General features: G+C 41.8%; 1 protein-coding gene across 1 annotated transcript; it reads right to left on the reverse strand.

The window, feature by feature from the left end:
- Positions 1 to 3,803: 3,803 nt before the first annotated feature.
- Positions 3,804 to 23,240, reverse strand: LOC308068681 (basic helix-loop-helix transcription factor scleraxis-like). Its single transcript, XM_080399687.1, has 2 exons — positions 7,539 to 23,240; positions 3,804 to 7,447 (listed from the first exon to the last, which is right to left on the reverse strand). Exons 1-2 carry the CDS (start codon positions 8,004 to 8,006, stop codon positions 7,397 to 7,399), a joined length of 519 nt encoding a protein of 172 aa, XP_080255813.1. The 5' UTR covers positions 8,007 to 23,240; the 3' UTR covers positions 3,804 to 7,396.
- Positions 23,241 to 27,119: the final 3,879 nt, after the last annotated feature.

Raw genomic sequence — 27,119 nt, forward strand, 5'->3', positions numbered from 1 at the left:
GAAATAGACCCCTGCCTCTGAATTTCTATTCTTGGAAATCTCCTTTATAGGCATGTTCAGTCCCTCCTTTCTCCAGGAATCTTTTTCGCTCTCCCATTGATATGTATACCTGGATGCCCCTCATTCTCATCTGGAATAATAGATGCTGGCACAGCCCTGAAATATAGATTTTTTTCTGTGGGGTCCTTGCATTTTTCAAGTTTTTCTTATTATTCTGTTCTACAATCTCCCTTTCCAGAGAACCATAAGCTCATCATTTCATAGAATCATAGGAAAAATTAGACTGAAAAGGACCTCTTGGGTTATTCAATACATCTTCCATTTTCAAAGCAAGGCTGACTTCAAAGTTAAGACCAGACTGCTCAGGGCCTTTGCTCTTCAGGTTCTGAAACTCTCCAAGGAGAAGGCTTCCACAGCCTCCCTAGACAACGTGTTCCAGTGCTTAATCATGTTCATGGTGAGGAACATTTTTCCTTAAGTGAAAAAGTAAATAAATTACTCTGTTGCAACTTGTGATTACTGCTGCTTGCCCTTTCATTGTGTGCCTTTTAGAAAAGCCTGGCTCCACCTTCCCCTTTAGCTGTTGCAGAACTGCTGTTAGTTTTCTACCTAGTTTGTTTTCTCATCTCTGCTTCAACCACTGCTCTTCCCGTAGCCTGTCCTAGGTGTCATGTCCCAGCCCTCTTACTATCCTAGTGGCTCTCTGCAGTGATTATCATTGCTAAAATTGCATCTTACCTTTGATTCTAATCTAAAGGATTAATTTGACTGAGAATATAAAGTGAGATGATCCTCCCACCCCTTATTTTTTACTGTTTGGTAAAGATGTTATCCTCTTCTCATCCTGCATTTTTTCTCTTGATACAGTGTTGGTATTTTAGATAAAAATGAGCTCTGAGAGTTTGTTTTCTCTACTTCTTTGTCTGGAGACTTCATTACGTTTTGCTGCTTTTCATACCAAAGATGTTATTTCCCTAGGAAAACTTAGCTTCGTGACACCCTTTCAGGATAGAGCACAGCTGTCTGATCTTATCTGGGCCTGACAGATGCCTACCCTTTCTGCCAAGCTCAATTCTCTTCTTGAAAGAATTACCTTCTTCTGTAATCTTTGCATTTAAAAATGATCTGCATACATATGCTTGGAAAGTAGGGTTTATTTTAATAATGTGAAGGAAAGACGATCAGATGTTAGAAAGAGATGCTATAACAAGTAGAATTACTTTTATCACTTACTTATTTCATCACCCATTTCAGTGTAATTGTCTTATTTATATTGGCATCTCCTTTGGAAGAACCGATAGCAATTTCCAAATGTTTAATTAAAACCTCACAATGCTACTGTGATGTGAACGTAGTAAATGGATGTGAGAAGATAAGGCCTTTCTAAAGCAACTAGTATCTTCAGTGTTTTGTTACACTAACATATTATCTAGCACAAAATAGGGGACACTTTCTTTGGTGCATCATAGTCTACTTGTATCAAATCCATGCAAGAGCTAGACTTCTTTGGTACTTTGGGGAGTTATTTGTTTGCTTTGTTGTTGTTGTTTTAACATAAATTATTAACCTCATCTGGCTTCAGAGATGGTCCAAAAAAATCCAGTGACCCAGTGATATGTCTGAGGGGTCAGGAGAGAGAAGCTGGAGCAAGAACTGCCCCTAACTGGCCTTCTGCTGGGGAAAATGTGCAGACATCCATCCTGATTTTCAATTAGGCATAATGTAGGTACCATACCATACAATTGTATGAGGACTTTTCCTAGTTGCCTAAATAATGATAAATATCTAAATATTCATTAAAACAACAATTAAAAACCTTTTAGTTCCCCAGCTCATGCGCAGTGGCACCATAGTTCTTGCAGACCTGGACAGCTTGGGAGTCTCAAAATAAGACACCAAATACGCGTTGTATGCACTCCTGGCAGGAGAATGAGGAGGGTTACAATGATCAGAGCATTTGTAAGGGTTAGTGTTGACCAGGACTTGAACTGGGATTTCTCTTGGCATCGCAGAGAATATCCTCCTTGGTGGGCTGCTGCTTACTCTTCTGTATCAATGCCCTCTCTTTCTCCTTCCTCTCCTGCAGAAGCTGGTATTTGTTACTGTGCAACTTCAAAAGTGGGATGAATTTCTGAAATTTCTGAAACTCTCTATGGTGTTGTAATAGCTAAAAGATTTCAACTGAAACTGGGCTGCCTGGCTGTGTATGTATATCCAAATGTTGAAAAAGTTTTTGTAGAAATACACTCAGAGCAGCCGGCTAACTTCTCACCGCTAACTAATGGGCCTTTTTCCTTAGCTTTCACAAAACTCTACAGCATTCTTTATCCCAGTAGTAATTTTCTCAACCTCCCCCACAATCCCCATGTTGACTCTTTAGAAACACATTTCTTCAACCTTCAAAGGATTCCTGGTATAATATATCCCCCAGATCTTTTGCCTTGGCAGTATGCTGTTTTAGCTAATTTTATATAAACTCTTTCTCTTAGTCTTGTATTATCCACTAGCTTTTACTATCAATCAAGATGTTACTACTTTCTTTTGAAAAGTGGTATCGACAGCTGTTTTAGGTTCCATATTTTTTTTGTGAGATTGTCTCAACATAATGTCCAGTGTCTTGGTGTGCAAAACCCTAAAACACAGAAACAGCTTTTTTTTTGTGGAAGGAAGTTGAAAGTCTATTTTGACAGAATCTGGTAGGCAATGGCATCGATCATTTTTGTGTCTTGGATTTTCAGTAGACTCTTAATTTATGGTTAACTTTTTATGGCTTCTGTGAAATGGCTTATTCAGTCTCATATGGCGTAAGGGGGGAGTATGTGACGATGTAAGATTAAGTACAATGCACAAAGATTTATTATTTACTACTTGCCTTTCAGAAAGGGCCACAGATTGTGGCAGTGTTAGTGAGAAACATTTTGGTGATGAGAAAGTTTTTTCAAAGGGTAAATCTGGCAGAGTTTTATGAAGTTTTTAACGAGTTTTCTCACTTGACTGAGCAGCTTTTCCTCTTGCAGTGATATCCCATTTGCTGCCTTAGGTACCATGAATCCTTCTGGCCATAAACACGTAACATCCAAAGAAAAGTGCCTATGAGGAGACAGGGCACTGAGTGCTCACACTATGGGCTCTTTTGCTCACGTACTGACTTGTTTAGTCTGATGTTGGAAACCGCTGAACTTCCACTGGTAAATCAACCTCTTCCCTTCTCCCTCTATCCGTCCTCCATCCTTTCCCTCCCTCCAGCTCCCCTGTATTTGGCACTTACAATGTTGTGGAGGCCCTGAGCAGAGGAACCTTCTTGTTCATTTTTCCAAGCTTTCTACCTGCTTTCCTCTTCTACCACCAATGTACGCCAAGTGGCCTAGGTGAGATGCATAGCTCACAGATTGAGCTCTGCAATTTCATCAAAGCACCTAGGACACATCTTTAGTGCTGTATGAGAAATCTGAGCCTCAGTGCATCGAACTTCAGTAGTGGCAGTAGATGAAGGGCATAAGTGGCTTGTGTTGGCTGGATAGCCCAACCTGAAATACTAGGGTAGATGCTTAGTATGACTTTCTCATAGCTGAAGAGAGGGAGGCCTTACAGAATCAGAATGCTGCCTCGAAAACGTAACTGGTCCACGGCTAATGGTTTAAAAGCCACTGGTCTTATGCAACCATTTTGGCAATGCCGTAGTATGTACATACATACATATGCTGCTGAAACCTTGTGTAGATAAATTTGAAAAAGGTAAAGAAAAAGATTAAATATCTGTATTTTCACTGAGATGGCTAGAGAAGAGAGCTACCACCTTAGCATTCATAGTTTATTGTTTAAATTACTAACAAAAATACTGAGTATTTTAGCAAATATAACCACATTTTGCAAACAAATACAGTTTTTTTGTAAAGAAGCAGATTTTCCAAGAAGGTATTAGAAAGGAAACTTCCGTTTTGTAGAACAAAAGTGAAAACAGTAGCTAACATATGAAAGTACGCTGACTTACATTATGATTAATGCATAAAAACCAAGAACTATGCTCAAATGCTTCCTTAAACTTAACTATTAAAATCAAACAACATGATTTATTAGTTTTGCTTGGTGTTGGTTTTATACTGTGACGTAGCAGGCTAAGTACAATGATTTATACAAAGTACTATGCTTGGAATATTGTAACAATCATTTAATAGGATCTAAGAGCAAATGGTGTATATCTTACTGTTTCTGATTTAATCATGCATCATGTAAATTGAACAGCCAAGTGTTTACAGGAAAATAAAGATGGGATTGGCATTAGGCATGCCTCTGTTCATACAGAACAGAATGCACTTACAAATATGTCAAAAAATCAATGTCTTCAGCAGAACAAGAGGACGCTTGGCACCTCTGGAAAAACTCACATCATTCCGATGCCTGGCCATCAAGTAAGGTACTTGCTTTTAAGACACTCTCAAAATTTTGGCTTATAAATATATATTTGCGCATGCCACAAACAATGCCTATCCATGAAATGATTAAAAAAAATCTAACTGATAAGACACACAAACTCATACAGTAAAAATCAAATAAAATACCTAATGACGAGTGAGCTCTTTATATGTGAAATCTGAGCACTCAATTCATCTGTGTCTCTAGAAATGAAATTCTTTTTCCCCAGGTTTATAGAAAACCCATTACACAGTAACAGCTCAATCCTGTATCTTCATTTGCTCCTGAGGGCAGAGAAGTTTAACATTATAAATAAACTTCAGCAAACTAAAGGATCTGTCCCCAATTCTCCCCATTTAAATACATAGTGTAACATATACATAAATGCAGGCTTGGGGTCTGTTCCTCAGAGAAATCACTGTCGTAATTGTTTTGCATAGATATTACCTGTCGATACCATGAATATTTGGGCCACAGTGCTCTGGGGCCCAATTTCTGCCACAATCAATCAGTGTTACTGAAATTCCAACATTATTTAGTAATTGAAACCCTGAGCATCATACCAGAATCTTCAAGCCCAGCTGAATTCGACAGTTTATCCTGAGTAAGGAGAGAGGAATTTAATGCTACACTGAGCCACATTAAACAGGAGAGATGGCCAAGTCTTAACAGCCTGCTCCTGCTTTTGTCATTGAAAAGCATTTTGTGTAAACGTTATACAAAACCAGGGAGATAAAAACCCATTTAAAGTGAGAACACCAAATTCCTGTAGGATTGTGTAAATTATTCATGAGTTTCAAGTCATGAGCTTTCAACTAATACTATGCTGCAGAACTGGACCTCACTTTTTATACTAATTTCCTTTAATAACTAAGTATAGAGATATCCTATTAAATCCAAATATGCTGCACTTGCCAAGAACTACACTTAAAACTTTTAAAACTGCAAGTCACCAAATTCTGAGAACTTGAAATAATTAACTTTATTATTAACTTTATTGTCTTTCTTATGAATCACATCCAGAGGATATTTAATGCAAAATTTTCCTTAAATTGCTTCAGGCTGCATTATTTTTTGCCATTTTAGGGCATCATACTGAACGATACAGATAAATGAATAATTAGTATTTACTGTCTGTAAAGCAGGACAGATGCTTCGGTTTAATGTGTTCATAAGAATGTAGAGCTTAACTGTAGGATCAGCTTTAATTATAATACAAACTTTTTCAAATTAATTTAAAAAATAGCCAGGAAGACATGTCTGTAGAAATCTATACCCACATGCACATGCTGGCATAATACAAAAATTAAAAAGCACTTTGTATAAAGCTGTAAAGAGTTCCAGCTTCATGAATCAATGCCAAAGCAAAGCAAAAATCATAATCTGGCAGCACAGTTCCCTATTAAAAAAAAAAAAAAAAAAAAAAAAAAGAGAAAGAAACCTTCTAAACCCAGACAAACTCTTCTCAGTCCAGGAAAATACAGCCTGCAGCTTTCAATAAGTGAATAGACTTGACATGATGATGTGGATTTGCTGGAACTTTGCTTCGGTGTTTTTCTTGATGAGGATTTTAACAAGTTGATCGTGGGTTCTGTAGGTACAACAGATTTTTCCTCAACGTGATAAAGGAAAGGTGGTCAGTGTGCGGTGGGGAGGAGAGAAGGAAAACTAAAGACGTGAAGTTGCATGAGCAGTATACCAAGATCTTGTTCTTGCCAAGTTCTTCGTAGTAAATGCCAGAATTTGCTTTACACTTATTTAGGGGGAGAAAATTCTATACAGAAATTAAAGTGAGCAACACAGTGCAGCTTCTTCAGTCCTCACATTTGGCTACAGCAGCAAGGCTGGCCAGGAGAACTGAACAGATGGCATCAGGGGAGGAAAAAGGAGACAAGTATTCTTTGCAGCACTTCTCAGTGGTACAGCTACCAAGGTTTTAACGAATACAGAGTGCCTCCTGAAGTTACAAGTTAAGATTAATTAATGCCTAATTAAATATATTATAAATGACTATAAAAACCATTGCAAATGTAAACTAGCTATATATTTTTTAAAAAATCCACTATTACTGGGGTTTAAGATTTTAGCCTGCTGCTTCACTAATGTTCAAAACTGAAAACATAACATGCATATTTGCTTTTTTTAGACTTACTTCTACCAAAAAACCCCCAATGCAAGTTAATAAACTGAGGAGAGATAAATGACATCAGTGATGTACCGGCACAATTTGGGAATGACCTGGGTGACAGGTAAGTGTAGAGAGCCCTTGGGAAACCCTCCCTACCCTGCGCTCACCCCACATATTTAGCAATATCCCATGTTATTTAAAGCACTGGCAGGACTCGCACCATTAATAAGAAAAGAGCATCGCTTACGCAGAACTTCTCCACTTTCCTCTCCTCTCCTGGCTACGTCCCGTGTTGATGCGCTGCTGTGCCTATGTGCACAGTGAATGGTGGCCCTTTCACGGGAAGCTTTCTGACTTTCTGTGAATGCCTTAAAATAACCTTCCAGCATCACCCAAACCTCTCAAGCATGTCAGCTGTCGGTCTCGGACCCCCACCCCAAGAATTAGCATGCAGCTGGGGGAGTGGGCGGCAGCGCTGTGTGCAGCCCAAGCAGGGCTGAAGGCATATGGCACGCCGTGTTTGTGACAGCTTCCCCTGACAGGCCACACTGTGTGTTTGGAAGTTCAAGTTTCATCGTGTGACACAGGTTTAGGAGACCTCAGGCTCAGGGCTTGGCTGCTTCGGTTTAACGTTTCTGGCACTAAAATAGCCGCCGCACCAGGTGCGACTGCCCCAAGGGCGCTCAATTCCATGTGCAAAATGCCCCGAATAAACCTGTCACAACGTGAAACGATGCGCACAGGCTTGAAAAGTCTCTCCCGTAGGGCTGCGGTACTGAGGTGTCACCATACAGCAGGGGTGCGGCGCCGGTACCCGGGGCGGTGGCGCAGGCAGCGCAGGGGGGCTCGGCCGGTTCAGTGTCCGCTTCGGGCAGGAGCCGCCGGCGGCCTCTCTCCGTCCAGGGGCTGCAGTAGGGATAAAACCCACAGGTTAGGGGGCACCGGAGCCCCGGCCAGCCCCCGCCCGCGGCGCAGAGCGCCAGGCGGCCGCGCTTACCCGCTCCCGCCGCTCGCCCAGGCAGAAGGTGCAGATGGGCCGCGGCGCGGCGGCGGCGGGCGGCGGGCAGGGCAGCGGGCCGGGCGGGCAGGGCAGCGGGCCGGGCAGCGGACCGGGCGGGCAGGGCTGGGCGGCCGCCGTGCCCTCCGCCTGCCGGCGGTGCAGCCGCAGCACGTTGGCCAGGTGCGAGATGTAGCTGGCGGCCAGGCGCAGCGTCTCCACCTTGGAGAGCCGGCGGTCGGCCGGCCGCGTGGGGATGAGCCGGCGGAGGGCGCCGAAGGCCGTGTTGACGCTGTGCGTGCGGTCCCGCTCGCGGGCGTTGGCCGCCGCCCGCCGCCCCGCGCCCCCCGCCGCCGTCGCCCGCCGCCCGGCCGCCGCTGCGGCGCGCCCGCCGCCCCCCCGCCGGCCTTCATGGCGCCCGCCGCCGCCCCGCCGCCCCGGGACTTTTATGCGCGGCAGGTGCCGCATCGCCGCGGCCGCCACGGCCCCGTGCCCCGCGACGGGCCGTGCTTGGCGCGGCCGCTGCTTTTAGCCGGGGGCCGGCCGCCGCCGCACCTGTCGCCGCGGCCCCAGGGCTCGGCCCGGCACCGGCGCCCGTCGAACCCCCGCGCTCCTCCGCCTGCCCGGCGCCTGCGGCCGGTACCCGCGGGGAGCACGGGCTCCCACCGCTCAGCCGTGCGGCACCGGCCCGGCGGTGCGGTGCGGTGCGGGTGCGCACGGGGCAGCGGGAGCGGGCTGGCGGAGCCGGAGCGGGTTCCAGCTGCAAACGCCGCTTCATCCTCCGCTCAGAACCTGCACCTGCCTCAACCATTTACCTATGGAAAGGTCATCAGGAGCACTAGTCGATTACACCTCTTCTCTCCATAAAAATCTGACAGCCTGTCTGCGCCCAGGAACTCATGAAAGGTCATGGTGCAGGTTTTCTCCAATGAATCACCTCTACCTGATTGAGCAGCCTTGACTGACTTTTTTTTTATGGTCCCAGAAGCTTATTTGCGGTCATGATGTTGCCTAAATGTTAATCCTTCTTCCCAAATCGGGGCTGGATTAGCAGAGTCGTGTCTCTTTAATCATGGGCACGCACGCTGGGGATAGACAGCTGCTTTGACATATTCGGCTGGCAGTCATGCCGGCCCGAAATACAACCGGCAGGCAGGGCCACATCCACGCACTGCATTCATGTGCTGGGATGGCAAAGCACTGGTTTATGTTTGTTGCAGTCGCCCTTTGGGCAGAAGGTGTAGGCAAAAATGAACAAGCAGGTCTGTCTGTCAGCCACTTGCAGCTGTACCCCACCTTGGCGTACTAATGAGCAAAAATTCTTGAGTGTGGTTTATATTTATATTGGGATAGAGAGAAGAAAATGTTTTTGGTTTCCCATCCCACCATGTTTATGAGGTTTTTGTGATTTATGTAATGAAGTATCAGTGCAATGTACTTAGCTCCAGGTTGAGATGCTTTGATAGCAAAGGCTGCAGAAATACAAGGCCAGATGGGCGGGCAAGCACTGTGCCATTGATCCAAAGGAGTGCCTTGGGGGTGCAGAGCAGGATGTGGCCCTTCATCATCACATGCTGGGGAAAGCCTTGTTCAAAATCATGCAAGTGGTAGTTTTCCCTAGAGTACGTGAATATAACGGTATCCAACTTTTGTAGTGTTAAAAGCTCCATCTTCTGCCTGCTTAACCTTTCAAAAAATAAATGATCTAGAAAGTTCTGAAGTTGAATTTCAATACTTAGAAGTGCTGCTTTTAGTTTCCTGAGAAATGAAGTTCCCGGGTAAGCTTGCACTGTCTTCCATGAGGGTTCCTCCCATTTAGTCAGATACAGTATTTCTAGAGTGAAATTCTAGCTTAGTTGAAGTGAATGACAAAACTCCCATTGACTTTAATGGAGGAAGGATTTTACCATTGATATGTTCTGGTTGCTGAGCAGTGCAGATAATTGATTGTTTGTCACACTCAGTCATTTGCTTACCAGTGTTTTTCTGTCCTTAGTATTTCAGTTTCTTTAGGTTTTTTTTAGTACTGGAAGTGAAACAAAACAGAACAAAACCCCCTCAACCAAAAGAACCCTGAGAAAAAAACTACTACTAGTGTTACCAAAATCAGAATTTATGGCTTATTGATAAACTAGAAGCATGAGAAAAGTGATGCTTAGGAAGAAAATCATGCTGTGTCTGCAGAGAAAAACAAAACAATTTTCACTGACATTGCAGCAATAGGTAATTCAGAGGGTAAGGACAAAGGGGTGGCCAAATGGTTCTTGTTCTGTTTTCAAGGCAGTTTGAAAAAGTAGAGCAAGAAATATTTTTTTCAGATAAGGACACTTATGAAAAAGGCCAAAATGATGGTGACTTTAATTACTAGGCTATTGATTGGGATAACATTTATGTGAGTGCTAGGGGGAGCATATTCCTCAAGGAAGGTGCAGTAATGCAGGATTGCTGTTATTTTACAATTTGCTGAATTGCTAATAGCAAGCAAGAATGGGACTGCATGAATGTAAAGCAGAACAGTGGGCACTATTTCCTGTGTAGTGATAAGATTTTGCGTGAAGTTTGCCTTCTTGCTACATGGAGAAAGATATCTGATATCCATTGTAAGAAAGCATTCAACCATATTCAAAAGACTGGAAATACATAGTATCTGAATGATACAGTTGCAGTCTAGTGGCAGGTATTTCTTTCATTTGCCTTTATTTTTTTTATTTAGTGGCTCAGAATGTCTGTGGTCACAGCCAAGAAGCCTTCCAAATGTATAACCATTTAATAGAAACTGTAACCCAAAATTGTTTCCACTTGTAAAAAGAAAGATATTTAGAGACAAAAATGCCTTTAAAAAACAGAACTTGAATGTTTACGGCATCATTCTGCACCTGCAGGTCTCATCGACTTCAGTTAGATTCTCTTGTTTATTCAAGAGCAGAAATACAGCATAATATTGCATAATGAATTGGCTGGATGGTCGCACTTGAAGAGTCGTGATCAACAGCTCAATGTCCAAGTGGAGACCAGTGATGAGTGACATTCCTCAGGGGTCCATATTGGGCTGGTGCTGTTCAATGCCTTTGTCAGTGACAATGGACACTGGGATGGAGTGCACCCTCAGAAAGTTTGCTGATGACACCAAGCTGAGTGGTGCAGTTGACATGCTGGAGGAAGGGGTGCAGTCCAGAGGGATCTTGACAGGCTTGAGAGGTGGGCCCGTGTGAATCTCATGAAATTCAACAAGGCCAAGTGCAAGGTCCTGCACATGGATCACAGCAAGCCCCAGTATCAATACAGGCTGGGCAGAGAATGGATTTGGAGCAGCCCTGAGGAAAAGGACTTGGGGGTGCTGGCAGATAAGAAGCTCAACATAACCCAACAATGTGTGCTTGCAGCCCAGAAAGCCGACAGTATCCTGGGCTGCATCAAAAAAAGCATGGCCAGCAGGTCAAAGGGGGTGATTCCCCCCCTCTATTCTGCTCGTGTGAGACCCCACCTGGAGTACTGTGTTCTGCTCTGGGGCCCCCAACACAAGAAGGACGTGGGCCTGTTGGGGTGAGTCCAGAGGAGGCCACGAAGATGATCAGGGGGCTGGAGCAGCTCTCCTGGGAAGACAGGCTGAGAGAGTTGGGGCTGTTCAGCCTGGAGACAAGCAGGCTCCGGGGAGACCTTACAGCGGCTTCCAGTGCCTACAGGGGCTTGTAAGAAAGATGGAGGCAGACTTTTTATTAAGACCTGTAGCAATGGGTTGGTGGGTTTAAATTTTAAAAGGGTAGATTTAGATTAGATATTTGGAAGAAACTCTTTACTGTGAGGGTGGCGAGGCGGTGGGCCAGGCTGCCCAGAGCAGCTGTGGGTGCCCCATCCCTGGCAGTGCTCCAGGCCAGGCTGGATGGGGCTGGGAGCAGCCTGGGCTGGGGGGGGATGTCCCTGCCCGAGGCAGGGGGTGGAACTAGATGGTCTTTAAGGTCCGTTCAGACCCAGACCCTTCTATGATTCTATGATAATCCCACAGACAATTTTTTTTTTTCAGTAACAGGTGGTATATGTTTCTGCCTCACACCATGGTGCTCTTCTTTACGCATGCCATGTTTTTGAAGGACTATACCCTTTATTGTTTGTCTTCTCCATCAAAGTCATTAAACATACATATATATATATTTATTTATTTCCTTATACAATATTGCTCCCATGTTTGAGAAGGAATGTATGTGTTGTGGGCAAAAGTAGCACAGATCTGTTGTACAAATTTCCAAGCCACTGACTATGCATTGTGACCTACTGGTTTGTGTTTTGGCAAGCACTGAAAACACGGGTCAGCCATCCACGTGCAGGGATACCTCAAGTGGCTACTGGGCTGCTGTCCTCACAGGGGAGGAATATTGACCAACCCTGAACTTTGGTATTGCTGTGAGTGCACGTGTGAGCTGTTGTGCCTTGCGAAGAGGCACCAGGCATGCAAGCTGTGCAAGCTTGTCTGGAGCAATCCACAACGCTCCTGTTCATCTGTATATATGTTAATAACCAGGATACTTCTTATGCAGTGCTTAGCTGATAAAGCAAGTCCATGGCATATTTCAGTCACATTTGACAGATTCAAGGGAGAGCCTGGAGGACTCTAACAAAGAGAAGCAAATAAAGGATGTTGATGGCTGGAAGTGTCCACACAGTTGAGAAAACATTTGACAAAATGTTATTCATTATGCATCTGTCTGTGACTTTGGCTGACTGTGACAACTACTTCTGTCCTTCACAACAAACCTGGATGATGGAGTTGTCGTTTTTATTGCAGTTCTTAATAAATGTGACTGCCATAAAATACACGTTGATTGAAAAATCTTTTAAATGGCTTTTTACCCTATACAGGTTCTGTAAGAGAATGATTTTAAGGAGAGAAAATTGAGTAGTCAAAATATGGAACAGTACAAGAGATTTTTTTGGAGAAGGAGGACTTGCACAGAGCACATTAAATGAGAAAAGGTTAAACATGAGGTGGATTTAAAGCTTCATGTGTTTAAGTCATGTCAGGTGGGATGGTGAACCTTCTGGATTTTAATAAATATCCTCCACACATTTTGAACTAGCAGTCTGCTACTGCAGCGCAATTTCCCAGGTAGGGGAGGAGCAGGACCAGCTCTGCTCTGGACTGCTGGTAGTTGATTAATGTGGGATCTAACAAGTCCCTTCTTGATATTCTACCCAGCCAGATTTAGCATGACACTTATCTCTTCACTTGCAATCTCTTCACTTACAATCTCTGTTCTTCATCTGAATTGATCTGTGCCATGATTCTCCGGTGTGTTAATGAGTTTTCTGTGTGGTGGAGTGCTAGAGGCCTTGTTAAACTCCAGAGACACTCTGCCTACTGCATTTTATTTATACGCCCACTCTGTTCCTCTTGACAAAAAGAAGCTGAGTTGTTTATCTTAAGTTTTTGTCAAAAAATTTGTCTTACAGTAATTTTCTCTGCTCTGGCTGCTCACAGAGGCAAATCTGAATATATTATTCACCTGTTATTTCAAAACCGTTTAAACTTGCCAAATCTAAGTGGTGTTTTACACGATTCTGCTGATACTCTCAAAGTTGTTATTAACTGCCTCAGAAGTAATTTCTGATTGTGGTTGCTTTCAGCAGAATGATGACAAGGCATATTCTTTTCTCTGTCAAATTGAAACAATATAAGGACAGTATACCTGCCCTCAGAAACAAAATGTTTTGCAAGCAGTATTTGTGCAGTCTTTTTGTTCACGAAAGCTGAATGCAGCCAGAGCTCCCCCTCCCTGCTCCCTTATTTCATTGCCTGTTAAATCTAGCCTAATCAAGCTTGATTGGTGCTTGGGAAGATGTTGTCTGTAACGTTCAGCTGTGGTGTGTGGTTTGGAGGCCGAGATCCTTTGCCAATCCATTTGGAAATCCACATGTTGGTAAGAATCCAGACCTCTGATGAAAGCTGTGGTTGCTCATGGCTCTTTCTGTAGCTGGCTGGCTGGCTTGGAGGGGCTCTTCTACTGTCCTCTGCCATGCAAATCCATGCTTCAATCATACACTGCTGAAATGTGTTCCGTTTGGTTTTAAAGAGGCTTGAAACACCATCCAGCAATGTGTCATGGACTCTTAAAACTTTTCTTATGACAAAGGACCAACAGCTTGTTCTTTTTCTGTCCACTTTCAGATCTGTCAGGGTGATGATGAGTCTGTGTAATGTCTTACTACCCCACATGCCATCTTTTTGCCTTTTCAGAGACTAATGGTTTGCTAGGTCTGTTTTGCAATGTCTTATGACAGGCATCAGCTTGTATCACTGATGGGGAACCTAGTTTTTCTAGCTTCCCTGGAGTTTTGTAGGTCACTGAGAAGTATAAGGGTAGAACAAATATTATTAAATAAGTGTAGAATAATCATACAGACCAGTGTTTGGGTTGTTTTTTGGTGTTTGTTTTTTTTTTTCTTTAATAAAGGTGAAATGCTACTGTACAAACACAACTGAATTTCTTTATTAAAAATACTTGGCTGCTGTAATAATGAACATGCACATGAGATGCAGAATTGTCTGCTTGTGTAGAACAACTATTGCAAACACTTCAAAATGCTTATTGTGATTTGATTTGTTCCATCTTCCCCTCCCCATGATTGCTAGATCTTGCAGAGAAAGCTTCTTTTTTTCATACTTGCAGTTTTACAATATCCTTTTATGAAGAGCACTATGCTGCACAAGGTTTTGTAGATACTTTAAAGAATGTATTTCCAACAATTTCTTTCAAGTGCTTAGAGCTGACAAATACAAGATATCCAAAAACCCATGAAAGAAATATAATTGACTGTATAATTACTGGAGCTTCTGCAATATAACCACAACTGAAGTTGTTTGTATGGTTTCTTTCCCTCTTCTTAGCTTCTTGAGTGTTTTATGAAGATACTCAAAATCTGACGTTCTTCAGATACTTCACTTTATTCTCCTTAGCACTTCAATTGAACACTTACACATCTGTTAACAAAGACATCTGTGATCATGATTCCATAGTTCAAATTAGATTAGAGGACAGATTCAATTTCAGTCTTTCGGGTTCAAGTCAGAACTGACTTCATTGTCACCGGTCAAGTTAATCTGTCTGCGCACCAGTGTAGCTGCTGGCATAGTCAGAACAACTATCAGTTGCTGAACTGTAGACAAAATTTTAAGGTTATTACATAATTGCTGACTGTCATAAAACAAAATACAAGAGTTGGTCCTTGCCATTTAGCCATCCCTTTGGTTCCAAACTGACATCACGAGGAAGCCCATTTTAAGCTGCTGTTGGAAATATTTCAGTGATATTAGAGGGCGCATGAAGGTAAATGCCTTTGTATTCTCAATTTTTAGAGAAGTTGAAGCGGAATATATGCATGTGTGTGTGTTGGCCTATAAAAACATAAAGCTATTTCAGTTTCAAAGTTGTAAAGAAGACAGCCAATTTTTCAGTGCCATGTAGAGAAATAGGTGTACTGGAGCCACTTTTCCCGGGGCAGCCTGGCAGATACGTGAGCTGCTAATGCCTAATTGCATGCCCAGGCACAGCCACCACTGCCCAGCAGTGTCACACAGTGCCAGCGTTGCCTGGTACCTGTCTCCTCTGCTCAGCATGAGGAAAAGGCAGTGGGTATGCTGGAACTGTTTTGTGAAATGGTTTCTGTTTACTGGGCACTGTCTGGGTAACGCAAGGGCACTCAAGCAAAAATGTTGTACAAGATTCAGAACTAAACTTTTCAGACCTGTTTAAATAGCCCCTGTTTAAATACAGTTCAGCATTTGCAAAAAGCCTGAAAGATTTATAAGAGACTGAAACATATTGGTGGGCTGTACCAGTGAAGAGGTGGATACACAGGCTGTTTGTAGCATCTGGCAAGGCACTGCAATCATCTGATCTTCAGCTGGAGAGGACCTATGTTGGGCTATTTCAGTTTGAACAAATTAGATCAGCCCTTAGATATCTCTGAGATGTTCTAGGATCTCCTTTGGTCTCAGGAGCGGAGTATGGGAAGGGCAGTTTAGAATAAAATCATCTCATCCCTGACCTTTTACTCACATTTGAGGCAGTGGGCGTAGATACTTTTACCTTTCTTTAGACACAAATGTGGAAAGTGTTCTAAAATGTTCTTTTAGTCAGTTACTAATTAAACCTAAAAGAGTAGTCAGATAATTTCACAATTTGGAAAAAATAAAACAAAACCTATCAATGATCCACTTAAAATAGAATTTTCTCTAAAAAAGTGTCCTTTAATTGAAGAGTGTTTTGGAAGCCTAAATCTGTTTCTGTTGGTGAATATGTCTGTTCAGTGGTTCTTTGGAGCTGGAATAATACAGTTTAATAATAGTGAATAGGTGAATTATGACAAAGGGTTTTCAGTCTGAAAGCTTAGAAGGGTATTCTGTAATGCCAAGCAAACATGGAATGATGCCCATATTATGCTTTTGGTATGAATTTGTAGCTTTATCATTGTAGATAGGATCACGTAAAATCAGTGTGACTAAGCTATTTGACTAGGGGGCTGTGCAGACTCTCAATCTGCAAGCATTAAGAATGAATTATATTTTGTGTGGTTTTATACCTATAGATTTTTTTCTTGATTCTGTTATATGGTAAGTCTTTTACATATATTACAGATTGCACACCAAAGATCAAGCTCAGACACAGAAAACCCTGTACAAAGATTATTTGACCTTTCTTCGGGTGCCTGTGGGGATATCACTTGGAAAAGATAAGTCACTCTCATTAAGAATCCTGCTGACAGTTGGCAGACCAGGTGGTCCTGCATAACACAAGTGCAGGGTCTCATATTCTGAGTCTTTAAAGATTGTGCAGGTATAAAAAGTGGCTTACTGGTGCTCTGAATTAAACCAAACAGTTTTGTTTTAGTTTAAACAAGTGCTGTTTGCCTTGTGTTTTCTGAATATGCCCTGCTTTCCGTCTGAAATGTACCCAATTTACTATCTTAATAGCACATTTTGGAGTCTTGTAGATCTCTTCTTCTTGCTTTTCTTTCAAAATAAATAGAGTTTCCAAGCTGCTTTATGGGGTCCCAGTAGGCTGGAGAAGCCCACTGCTGGCGGCCCACTGTCTAAACCCAAGCTCCGATTGTGCTGCGGTGGATCTGCACATCCATCACAGTGGATGCTGCTGAATCTTTCTTGGTGATATACAAGCTTCCCATAATAAACAACTGCTGATTAGCATCACAGGGTTTTTTTTCCCCACTTCAGACTGTCACTAACCACTCTCTGTCCAAGACTTCTGCTTCACTTAGGGCCAGCACACGCTGTCATGGTGTTTTAAACACTGGTCCAGAACTACCGGCTTGTGTGCAATCTTGGCTTTCATGAAAAAAGTGAAAATGCAGATAATATTGTAATGATCAAAACTTAAGATCCTGAATTGAGCTTACCTGGTGGAGAGCTGTCTGAATTCACAAATACACTGCAACCATACCTCTGTTAAGTGTTCTGAGTGAACTCTTCATCTTTATTAAAAAGTTGTCTAATTGAGTGATTAAAGTTACGGCTTTGCTAAAGCCCTTGCTGATGGGAGATTTTTTTAAAAAATAATCTTTTTGAAATGAATGATATTTAAATGCATTTTATTATTTTTGCCAATTCTATTTAAACCCCCACTGCAATCATTGCTGTTACTTACATTGACAGGAGAGAAAACAGTAGGCCAACATCTTTGTTTATAAGGGTAGAGTACATATAATTTTTTAGTGTGTCTACTGTCAGTTTTCTTTTTTCCAGTTGTACTTGCCTGTTCTTTTGGACATTTTGCTCTCTGTAATAATCCACTGCCAAGTCTTACAAAACAACGTTTCCTTTTATATTAAGAATACTACCAGAACCTTGTAAAGAGGAATTCTGTTCTTGTACCTGGCATTATGAGTGTGTTGTTAAAAACCCTGCAGTTTGACATACCTAGCAACTATACTGAAAATTATTTCTTACAGGAAATAATGGCTTTCTGCTGAAATCATTAAAATGAAATTCTTGACTTGTCTTGGGATCTCTGAAGGTATGGAGAGGCAGACTTGCATAGTTCTATGCCTGTTAGGCATATCTGCATTCTGACCTGCCTTCTAGGCAGACCTGAATAAGTTGCTTGCCTGAAAGGTGCTGTACAAAGACTCATAACTCACTTTCCAGGCAGGCAAGAACAGGTACCTGTCTAGGAGACATCCCCTTGTTGATGACCTGCCTCTAAGGCAGATCTGTCTAGTTATCTTTTCTGTCTTTGAAGCAGCTCCGTACAGAGTTGTGTCCTCAGCAGACTGAACTGCTGCCTGCCTGGGAGGTACTTGGGTTGATAAGCTTCTTTCTAGAAAATCCTGAGCAATTATTTACCCAAAACATCAGCTCTCCGAAAGGGACATTTAGAATGTGAATTTGTAGATGATGTTTTTAGTTCTGACCAACTGCTGTGTCTGGTATTCACTGTTAACCTCACCTGTATAAGAAAAATAAAAATTATATTTCTCCCATGTTTAGAAAAATAAAGCAGCCTGTCAAAAATTTCTGCTAATACAGTACAGAGCTCACACATGCTCACGCTTGCTTCTGTGGCAGTAATCTAGCTGACAAACTTGCTGAAGGGAAGAAAGGAGTGGGGAGACTTCTTTTTTTAATTCAGAATTGCTGTTCTGTGTTGAAGGACTAAAGGGGAGGTGGATACTGTATGTTTCAATGTTTAGTCTTAAAAATTGCGTATGATCATTATGAGTCAGGGAACCAGTTCTCAGTCACTTATACAATATCGTATGTTCATTTGTAATAAAAGAAATGCTTTATTTTACTTGAACAAAACAAAAAAAGCCATTACAAATTCACAGTAAAATACACTTTAGTTCCTTTTTGTTTTCTAGAGAAATTGAGATTGCAGGTCAGACATTAGACTTCAGAAAAAAGTGGCATGTACATCCTTAAGGCCATAAACCTGCAGCGGTAAAGTCACCTGATAAGGGCTAGATCAGATATTAAGTGTTTTTATGTTTGGGGCAATATTGTTGTGTACATATATCAGTGTAATTCTGCAGTAGCTTGGTTGCAGTCAGTGTATAGTCACGCTGGCAGTCATGGAACGAGCACAGAAAGAGGCTCTTTTTTTGGCTCTGCTTGTCTTTTATAAAGGAAGCATAGTCTTCCTTTAGATATGTTAGTCCCGATTACAGCATGACAAATCCCATGTATTTGGAAAACATTAGGCTAACTCAAGAAGTGCAGCAGTTAACGGTAGGTATTGCAGTACCTGTTGCTACTACTCTGTTTCTTCCTGTAGTCTCAGCCAGCTCAGTGGTGGACTAATATCTCCTGCCATGGGTAGTTTCTCCCTCTTTCAGTCACCGTAAATCTCTTTGCTGGGACACTGTTTCAGGGTGGTACGCTTCTCTGAGCAAAGGTGTGGCCATCCTCAGCCGGAATGCAGGAGCACTTTGTCGAGGGACAGGTGTATGTCCCAAGCGAGCTGTTCCCAGCTTGTGGCTGGCCACTATACATTTGCGCTTGCATCACACACTGGGATGCATGGACTGTGTGATTTCTGCTGCAGATTTCCTGTGTGGAGTAGGGACTAAGGAGTATTTTCCACTTCTCCTTATAGGCACTCTAGTGCCTCTGTATGATAGAAAAAACATGATTAAAGAAGACAATCTTGTACTTGGAATGGAAAGCGGTGAAATTTATATTAGTTTTTCAGTTCTGATCTAAGCTAGTTTCATAGTCTGGAAAGGCTTTTTCTCTCTCTCTTCTGCTCAAATTAATTTCATCCATTGGGTATGAGGAATAGAAATTAGGAGCCTTGAAGTCATGCTGTGCTATCCAGAAATACAGTTATGATCCCCTTTGTTTTTTTCCTCATCTTTCTTCCCCTCAACCTCTTTCACCCCATCTTTATTCCGGCATATTTTGACTAATGACTATGGTTGAAGAAATTGAAATCTGCTCATGGGTATTTCTCAAGCAGACTAAGTTTGTCAGCTAAATTATTCATTGTGAATTAGCTCCTTGGAGGCAAGGACTATACTTAGTGCGATGGTGACTGGACTGGACCTCTGGGTACTGCTGCAACAGTCGGATGTAGCGTTGACAGGATTCACAGTTTCCAATGGGCACAAATGACAACGTGGATTTCTCCAGCACGTATTAGTAGTGTGAAAGCAAAAAGCATGACCTGCTCAGGAGAGGGGAGTTGGGTGCTTACAGGGAGCAAATGCCCAGTTGCAAATAAAAAGTTGCAAGTGCTGAAATGTAATTAAACTGTTTATATAACATTTGAATGTAGGAAATGTATTAAAATACTGCCTTCGTGGGAAATAGCTGTATCCAACCACTACCCAAGCATGTTATTAATCAGGGTTAATTTATTGTTCATAAATCAGACTGAGATTCTTGCAAGTCACCAGATGGCTTGGTACTGTGTGTCACTAACTGGAGTAGCTTTTGATCTGCAAAACTAAAACCATGGTTATTTGAATCTGTGTTTTATTTTCTGCAAGACTTGGAAGTGTTTCTAATAAAATGATGTATTGTTACATATGTATCAGTTGATAATGTGTGGCAAGCTATTCGTCCAAATATGCTTAAATCATTTTTGAGAAGTAATTCAAATAGTGCATTTTAAAACACAAGCTATATTGAAGAAAATGTACTAACCTCATGTTTTCATCAAAGACTTTGTAAGGATTTGGGGTTTATTGGTGTGGTGTCCTTTTCTAGTCTCAGCATTGCAGACCTTACCAAACGTGTTGCAGAAAAATCCTGTGATGCTTGTCCATGTGTATTTTGAGAAATGGTAGGCACTAAAGAGAAGACTTTAATCGATATGGACAGAAGAAGAGTTACAGAAATCCAGTGACTGTGTTAGAGAATTGAATCTGCAGTTGACATGGGCAAACCCCCTCTGAACCCTCCAAGCTTTAATGAAGCTTCTGAACCCTTTGATTTTTAGTGAAATTGAGAAAAAGTAACACAGATCTGAGCTCACCATAGTTTTTAGATTGAGTTTTGTGAAGTCCTTGCCAAGCTTTTGCCAATACTGTCTATGTTCTTCATCTCTCCCCTGCATAACAAAACACATCCTCACACAGTACGCCATCGACTCCTATACACAATAAGAATGATGAGTGCAATTACCACCTGGAAGTGAGGTGGAAAATCCTCAGTTTTTTTCTCATTTCATAACCCTTCACTGGATCAAGTCAGATACTTAGGAAATTTTAGAAACTCTTGCCAGCTTCTTATGAACAGCATTTCTTACACCTTGTTCGAGGTTACTTTGTGGGGTGTGCACACCTAATCTGGTGCACTGGGTATAGAGTAAATTGCCTGGAAGTGCTGTTTTAGACATGAATGGGGAATATTTACTTCCATCTTTTAATCAGGCCAGACTTTTTCACAAGCATTATGGTTTCAGGGTGAGCTATGACCTGTTTTCCATCTTCTCCTGGCTGTTTCTTTTGAAAGATGGGTCTATCTCTGTGCTCCTTTACAAATGAAATTCTGCCGCTCCTCTTGTTTCTAAATGAAATCAGCATTCCATCCCATCTCCTTTTTACCACCTGTGATATAATAATTTAAATGTTTTTGGAAGGTAAACCAACCAATAAATTTAGTGGTAGAGAGAAACGTGTTAGAGTAAGCATTAGTCCAACAAAATACAGAACTCCTGAAGTCTGGTTTCCTATGGTTTTGTGCCTGTTTTGGAGCTGGGATATGACTGAGCTCTGATTCATGCTGCAGCTTCTTTCTTGACGGAGGTGCAAAGTGCATCATTGCTGTCCAAGTGTTTGTATTGACAAACTGTGTTAGGAACACAGGGCATTGAAGGCTGCTACCACTCTGTCGGGCTTGGTTAAACTAGCTGAAAGATTAAAAAGTTACTGAGCAGAATGCTAGATACACGCGTACAAAGAGGATGCTTGCATACATTTGTTTCCCTGAAAATTCATGTAAAAAGCCTAAGACGTGTGATCCCCTGTGGACTGTACACTTTTAGTAGTCCCTGTTTGTCCCTGGCATCACTTTAAAACTAGAGGTAAGCTTCCTTTACCTTCTCTCCATCAATCTGACTGACATCAGTCGTCAGTCTGTCTTTTATCCACAAAGCCTTTGTCTGTCCTGGGGCCTTGAAACTGCTCCCAACTGGTTTCTGCACTTGCAACAGGTAGTTGGTTTTGGACTTGCAGCAGGCAGCTCTCTGCTGCATCTTTTCATTAAGAGCAAACGTGCCCTGGTACAACGTGTGAGGCCATTCTGCCTGTCTCTGCGCCTGGCAGCCTTTGCTGGATTTTAAGCCCACAGCTCACAAAAAAAACCCCACAACACAATAGCAGGCAAACAAACCAAGACACATTTTTCTGTAAAATAATTAAAGTCTTCCCCACTTTTAACACAGCATGTAAGGAACCTATTTTCCAATTATGTGCACTGAGTGTGTCTCTCACAATTACTGCATCCCTGAGTTATGGGCTCTCTTCTCTTGGTGCACGTCCAGGAGTGCACCTTGCCCAAAGGCAAGGTGGTACCTTTTTCTTACTCTGAGTTTACCTGTAGATTGGAGAGCACGAGAAAAAAATGTGCTACTGGCATGGCCAGCAGCTAAATGTCAAAATTTGGCTCTAAGACAATACTATTTAAACTATTTCTCTAAGTAAGCGCTCCTTACACAAGGAGGGATTGAAGGATCAGACTCATAGCATTGTAAAATCACTCTCTTAGGAATTTTCAGAACTGCCTAGAACATTTTGAATCTAATTGTCCAAACCCTCAGGCAGCTTTGAATATCTCAGCTCTAATATATTGAAGTAACAGTCACTGATTAAAAAAAAAAAAAAAAAAAAGAAAAGAAAAGAAAAGAAAAGAAAAAAGAAAAAGAGAGGGTGATACTCTGTTATATCTAGGCAGTTCCCCTCAGGGCTGGCAGAATAACTGGGGGCCGTGCTGCAGCCTTCTGGTGGCACTTCTGTGGTGATCAGGGTCACACAGGGAGGTGACTTCATGGGCACCCTTGTGCCCACAGAAGCCCAGTGTCTATGCATCTGCCATAAACCCCGTGCTTTACTGTTATAATGCATTTTTTGCTGGCAGGTGTTGCTACTGTATCAGTAGACAGATCAGCTTTCCCTGTCCGAGCTGCCTCTGTGCTGGGGCTGGTTTCTTTAGGGGGCTGCTGAGGAGCAAATCTCCCAGTATAGAGGCAGCCTTGGAGACAATGTAACTTCGAATTTCCTCCTGATCTCTGCTTTAGATGTGTTTCTAAAGGTCTTTTATCTTGCTTGGTCAGATTTATTTCCTTAGGAGAATTATTATCATTTCCAAAGATACAGCGACTTGCTTTTTTTAGCGCCTGGCTGTGTGCACGGAAAGATGCTCTGGGTGGTGACGTTCCCGGGGCAGCCTGCACAGCCTCCAGCACAGGCTCCACGAGATGGCAGTGCCTTCCTGCTCTTAAAAACAGCTTTAACTTTATTTTAACCTTGTTCTAAGTTAAGCATTTCATCAGGAGAATTTCTTCTGAACAAAGATTGTATTTTCCTTCAAAAAAACTGAACAGGAAAGATATTGGGTTTATTGTCTTTTTAAAAATATAGAAGCTGCAAAAAAGCTGGAGTAAACTTTGGGGTTTAAAGCGGCAACTTCAAGGGATCTTTTTCTTAGTGTGTCACCCCATTCACCACCTCAGGTTCCCTCCCCCCCCCCCCCCCCCCCAACTGCAAATCTTGCAGTTGTGCAAGGGGACTGCTGCAGAAATTTCATGCAAGCATCAGAAGCTGGTCACCTGATTATATGCGAAATTCACATTTTTAGAATTGTGGTGATTTTTTTTCTTTTTTGAAGAAATGTTTTTCAGTTAACATCTTTTCCCATTTCTTCTTTTTTCTTTTTTTTTTTTTTATTCCAAAATCTCCAAGGACTACAGTCAAGCCACCGAGTGAGCACAGGGAGGGGAGGGGGGATAGGATGAAAAAGTGAATTTTGCTTTTTTTGCTATCAACTGAAGAACACCTTGGAATGTTTGCAATTAGATTCTTTTATAAATATTATATTACAAGACTATAAACACTAAAAAGACATTTTGTAAATACTTGTTTGTAAGAATCATGCTTTTAATTCCTTTAGATGAGAGTCTCTGAGGATAGTACAGGAATAAATTTAGTGTAAGTAGGATGAACTACCTATGCCATCAGTTTTCTCCAGTAGTTAATACTACATTTAAACTGATAATGATGGATTATTTTTTTTTAATAACTTGTTGAGATATTTGTAATTTTAAAAATTACCTTTTAATGTAATCTCTGCTGCCTTATATGAGCTTATATTATGTGTGTTGTTATAACAAGAAAAATGAAAGAGGAGATAAAACTCCTGAAGACAATTTCTATAAGGTCGACAGGTAGGTAAAACCTTAATTTACATTGCAGACATTGCTTGGGACTCAGGAGAGAATAAATACATGAAGACAGCCCCTTCCAGTCCTTGCAGTACACCATAGTACTGTCAAGAGCCATGAAAGCTGCGACTCCTGCCCTTTTAGTCATTGGTAGTGTAGTTCTGTACACAACCGAGTAGGAAATGCTTCTTATTTCCAAAATGAATTCCAGTCAGAGGTAGGCTAAAAGCACCATTTATTTAGATTAAAGATCCTGAAACTATCATGTTTGCAACCATTTGTCACAGTTTAAGTAGCAGTGCATAAATGTCATGCTGTTGGTATACAATTTAATCTCTGCTGACAACAGCTCCATTTCTAAAGTTTCCTCGGCACCTTTTTATTTTAATGGTTTACTTTTCTTATAAACAACCTCTGCTGGTTATGCAGAAGTGGGAGGGCTCTGTAAGTTGCCAGAGTCTCCTTCATATAGGGAAAAAATGGTAAAGCATCAAGGGCAGTGTGTATGTGACAGCACCAGTCAAGCGGCATTTGCATCTGATGGCATGTGCATCTGGCTAAATGTGTGGGTTTCTATTCTGCAGGAACATGTGGTGTTTTCCGATGTTTCAGGTCAGAACAAACTGGGTAGGATTTGTTTTGCTGACTCTTCTGGTCTTCACCTCACCCTTGCTCCCTGTCCTGTTGCTTCCACTGTACAAACCAGAGGAAAAGTAACTCGTGACAAGAGTTCGTTTTATCTCAATGATCTTTGGAGTTATTCTTTTAAAAAATATGAGCAGTGATTACGATTATATCAAACACAAATGCTTAACTTCTAGTGGATGTCACTCTTACTGTACTGTTGGCAGAATGTTTATAGCTGTAGGCTTTTACTTGCACTAAAGCATTTGCCCAGAGGGAATAAGCTATAAATCCTAGTGTCTCTTTCCAGTGATAATGTCCTTTATAAACCTCTTGCTTTGTCTTCTATCTATGCTTGAGACTATGCCCAACCTGGAGCAGGTGGATGAAAACATGGTGAATTACATGCCGTTAAACTTTGCTGAGCTGTTTCATTGCAATCAGCAGGATTTTTACAGAAAATTTATCTTAAACAGAAAAAATAAAGGTGTTGCTATATAGAAGACTACACTGATACTCAGAAGCGTATGTTGCAGCAGTCTCATTGCTTCATACTATCAAACAAAGATGTAAAAAGATGTTTACAGTCTCAGGGCATTTTTCCTAACCCGAAGTGAGAAGAGGATGCATTTGAGTTCAGGATATCCTGAAAGAATTGGAGATCTGTTTTAGCGGAATACTTTTGATACAACTAGATGTGGCTCCTGAAGATTAGGGTTAATGTGCTTCTTACAAAGTTACTGATGAGAGTGGTTCATATCAGTACTTCAGAAAAACTCTCCAGCCAGTGCTGCCAGGCTTTTGTAGTCATCATCCACCGCTTTTAAAATGCCTGCAATTGTTCTCAGTAGAAAAAGAGCAGATATGCTTGAGTAACCATTGTACCCACAGAAGAAAAGTTTCAAGCGTATGGAAACAGAATCGGTCCCAGCTGACACATTTAAGCTGTGTCAGTGCTAAAAAACATTATAGCCTCCCGAGTCTGCGGGAGAAGTGCCATCTCTTGAGCAAAGGTCACTTCAGCTGGAAGAAGCTGTGAATAAGTAGCAGCATCAGATTCAGGTAAAGGAACAGGACTGACAGAAACTACAGGCTGAGACCAGAGTTTTGTGGTAGGAACTAGGGACCAGGCAGCAAGAAAGCGCAAAGAGGTCAGGGGTTGCTATATGCAAATACCTTATCCAAAATGCTATTAACTTTCATGTCCAGAAGCAAACATTGTATGAAAGTCTTGATAAAGGAAAGCCAGTGCTACATCTGAATTCAGCTTGCAGCTTTCTAAAGTACACCTCATAGAAGATAGCTGGCTGTCTTGTTGGATTATAAGAAGTCTGCGCTTTGCAGACTGGTGCTTTGTATCCTTTCTGGTTCATTTGGCTATTCAGTTTACCTTGCAGCACTGTTTTTCGCACTATTGTAATGCTTTTACTGCACCAGCTCTGCCACGTGACTAGAAACATTGCAGCATCTCAACACTCATTGCACAAACAGTATTTCTGTTTTCTTTTCTCTATTGAGAATGGACCTTTCCTTGGCACCAAAGTCAGTCCTCTTTGCCCTTTGCCTTTGTGCCACACTGGCCCATTTCCCTTCCCCCAGCCTTCCGGGCAAGCTCTCACCATCTTCTCCTCAGCCCCACCAGTGTTGGGACAAGTCCTCTTCCACCTCACGCATTGTCCAAATGGATCTTGTGATCCTCTTTTCTTTTCTGATCCCTTTTGCCAGCCAGCCATCCTTCCCCCAGGCCTGAGCAGGGCTGGCTACTTCACATGTTATTTCATGTAGAGGAAAAGTCACTAAGAGAAGAGATTCTGGTAGCAGCGAAAAGGCTAGATTGAATGTTTAATGGACCAGTTTTCATCCAAACAGAACCTCTGGACCAAATGCATCGAGAAGCCCTGTTCTATAATTTCTTATTTATATAATGCTGATACAGTAACCCTGTCTTGTCTCCTCCCCACCTTGTTGTTCTTTAACCACTGCCAGGTTGTAGTCATAGTGATTTCACATGGCATTCCAACAGACATACTTTTTTTCCCCCAGTTATCTTTTCCTCCTCTGAATGAAGTCAAGATCCCAGAGTCCTCTCTTCATAAGGGGTTTGGTAGCAAGTGAAGGGAGCTGAAATTTTGTACACATACTAAATACATTGTGAATTTCAAGCAAATCCTATTTTCCTTTCAAAAACTTTCCCTTTTTTAAATTTGAAACTTTTATTTCTTCAAGGTCACTTCAGATTTAATTGACCAATATGATATAAGCAAAGAGCTAATTTAATAATCTAATATGGCATTTTGTAAAATTGCCTGACAAATATATTGTAAGTATGATCACATCTCTCTGAAATGAAAATCAAGACCACTCAATGTCCTTTTGTCAAACTGATTGTATCTAATTAAAAAAGAAAGAAATCCCAGCGATGCAGCTTTTCTTCCCATTAACATGCACTGCACAGGTTACTACCTAATTTAATAGAGAATGTTGTCTTGCATTGCTCCATCCCTCATGAAACTGCCCTGTTTAGATGAAGTTATAGGAAATTTTGAGTTAGTTAAAAAAAGAA

The sequence above is a fragment of the Falco punctatus genome, assembly GCF_963210335.1.
Source record: "Falco punctatus genome assembly, chromosome: 8".
NCBI classification, from domain to species: Eukaryota; Metazoa; Chordata; class Aves; order Falconiformes; family Falconidae; genus Falco; species Falco punctatus.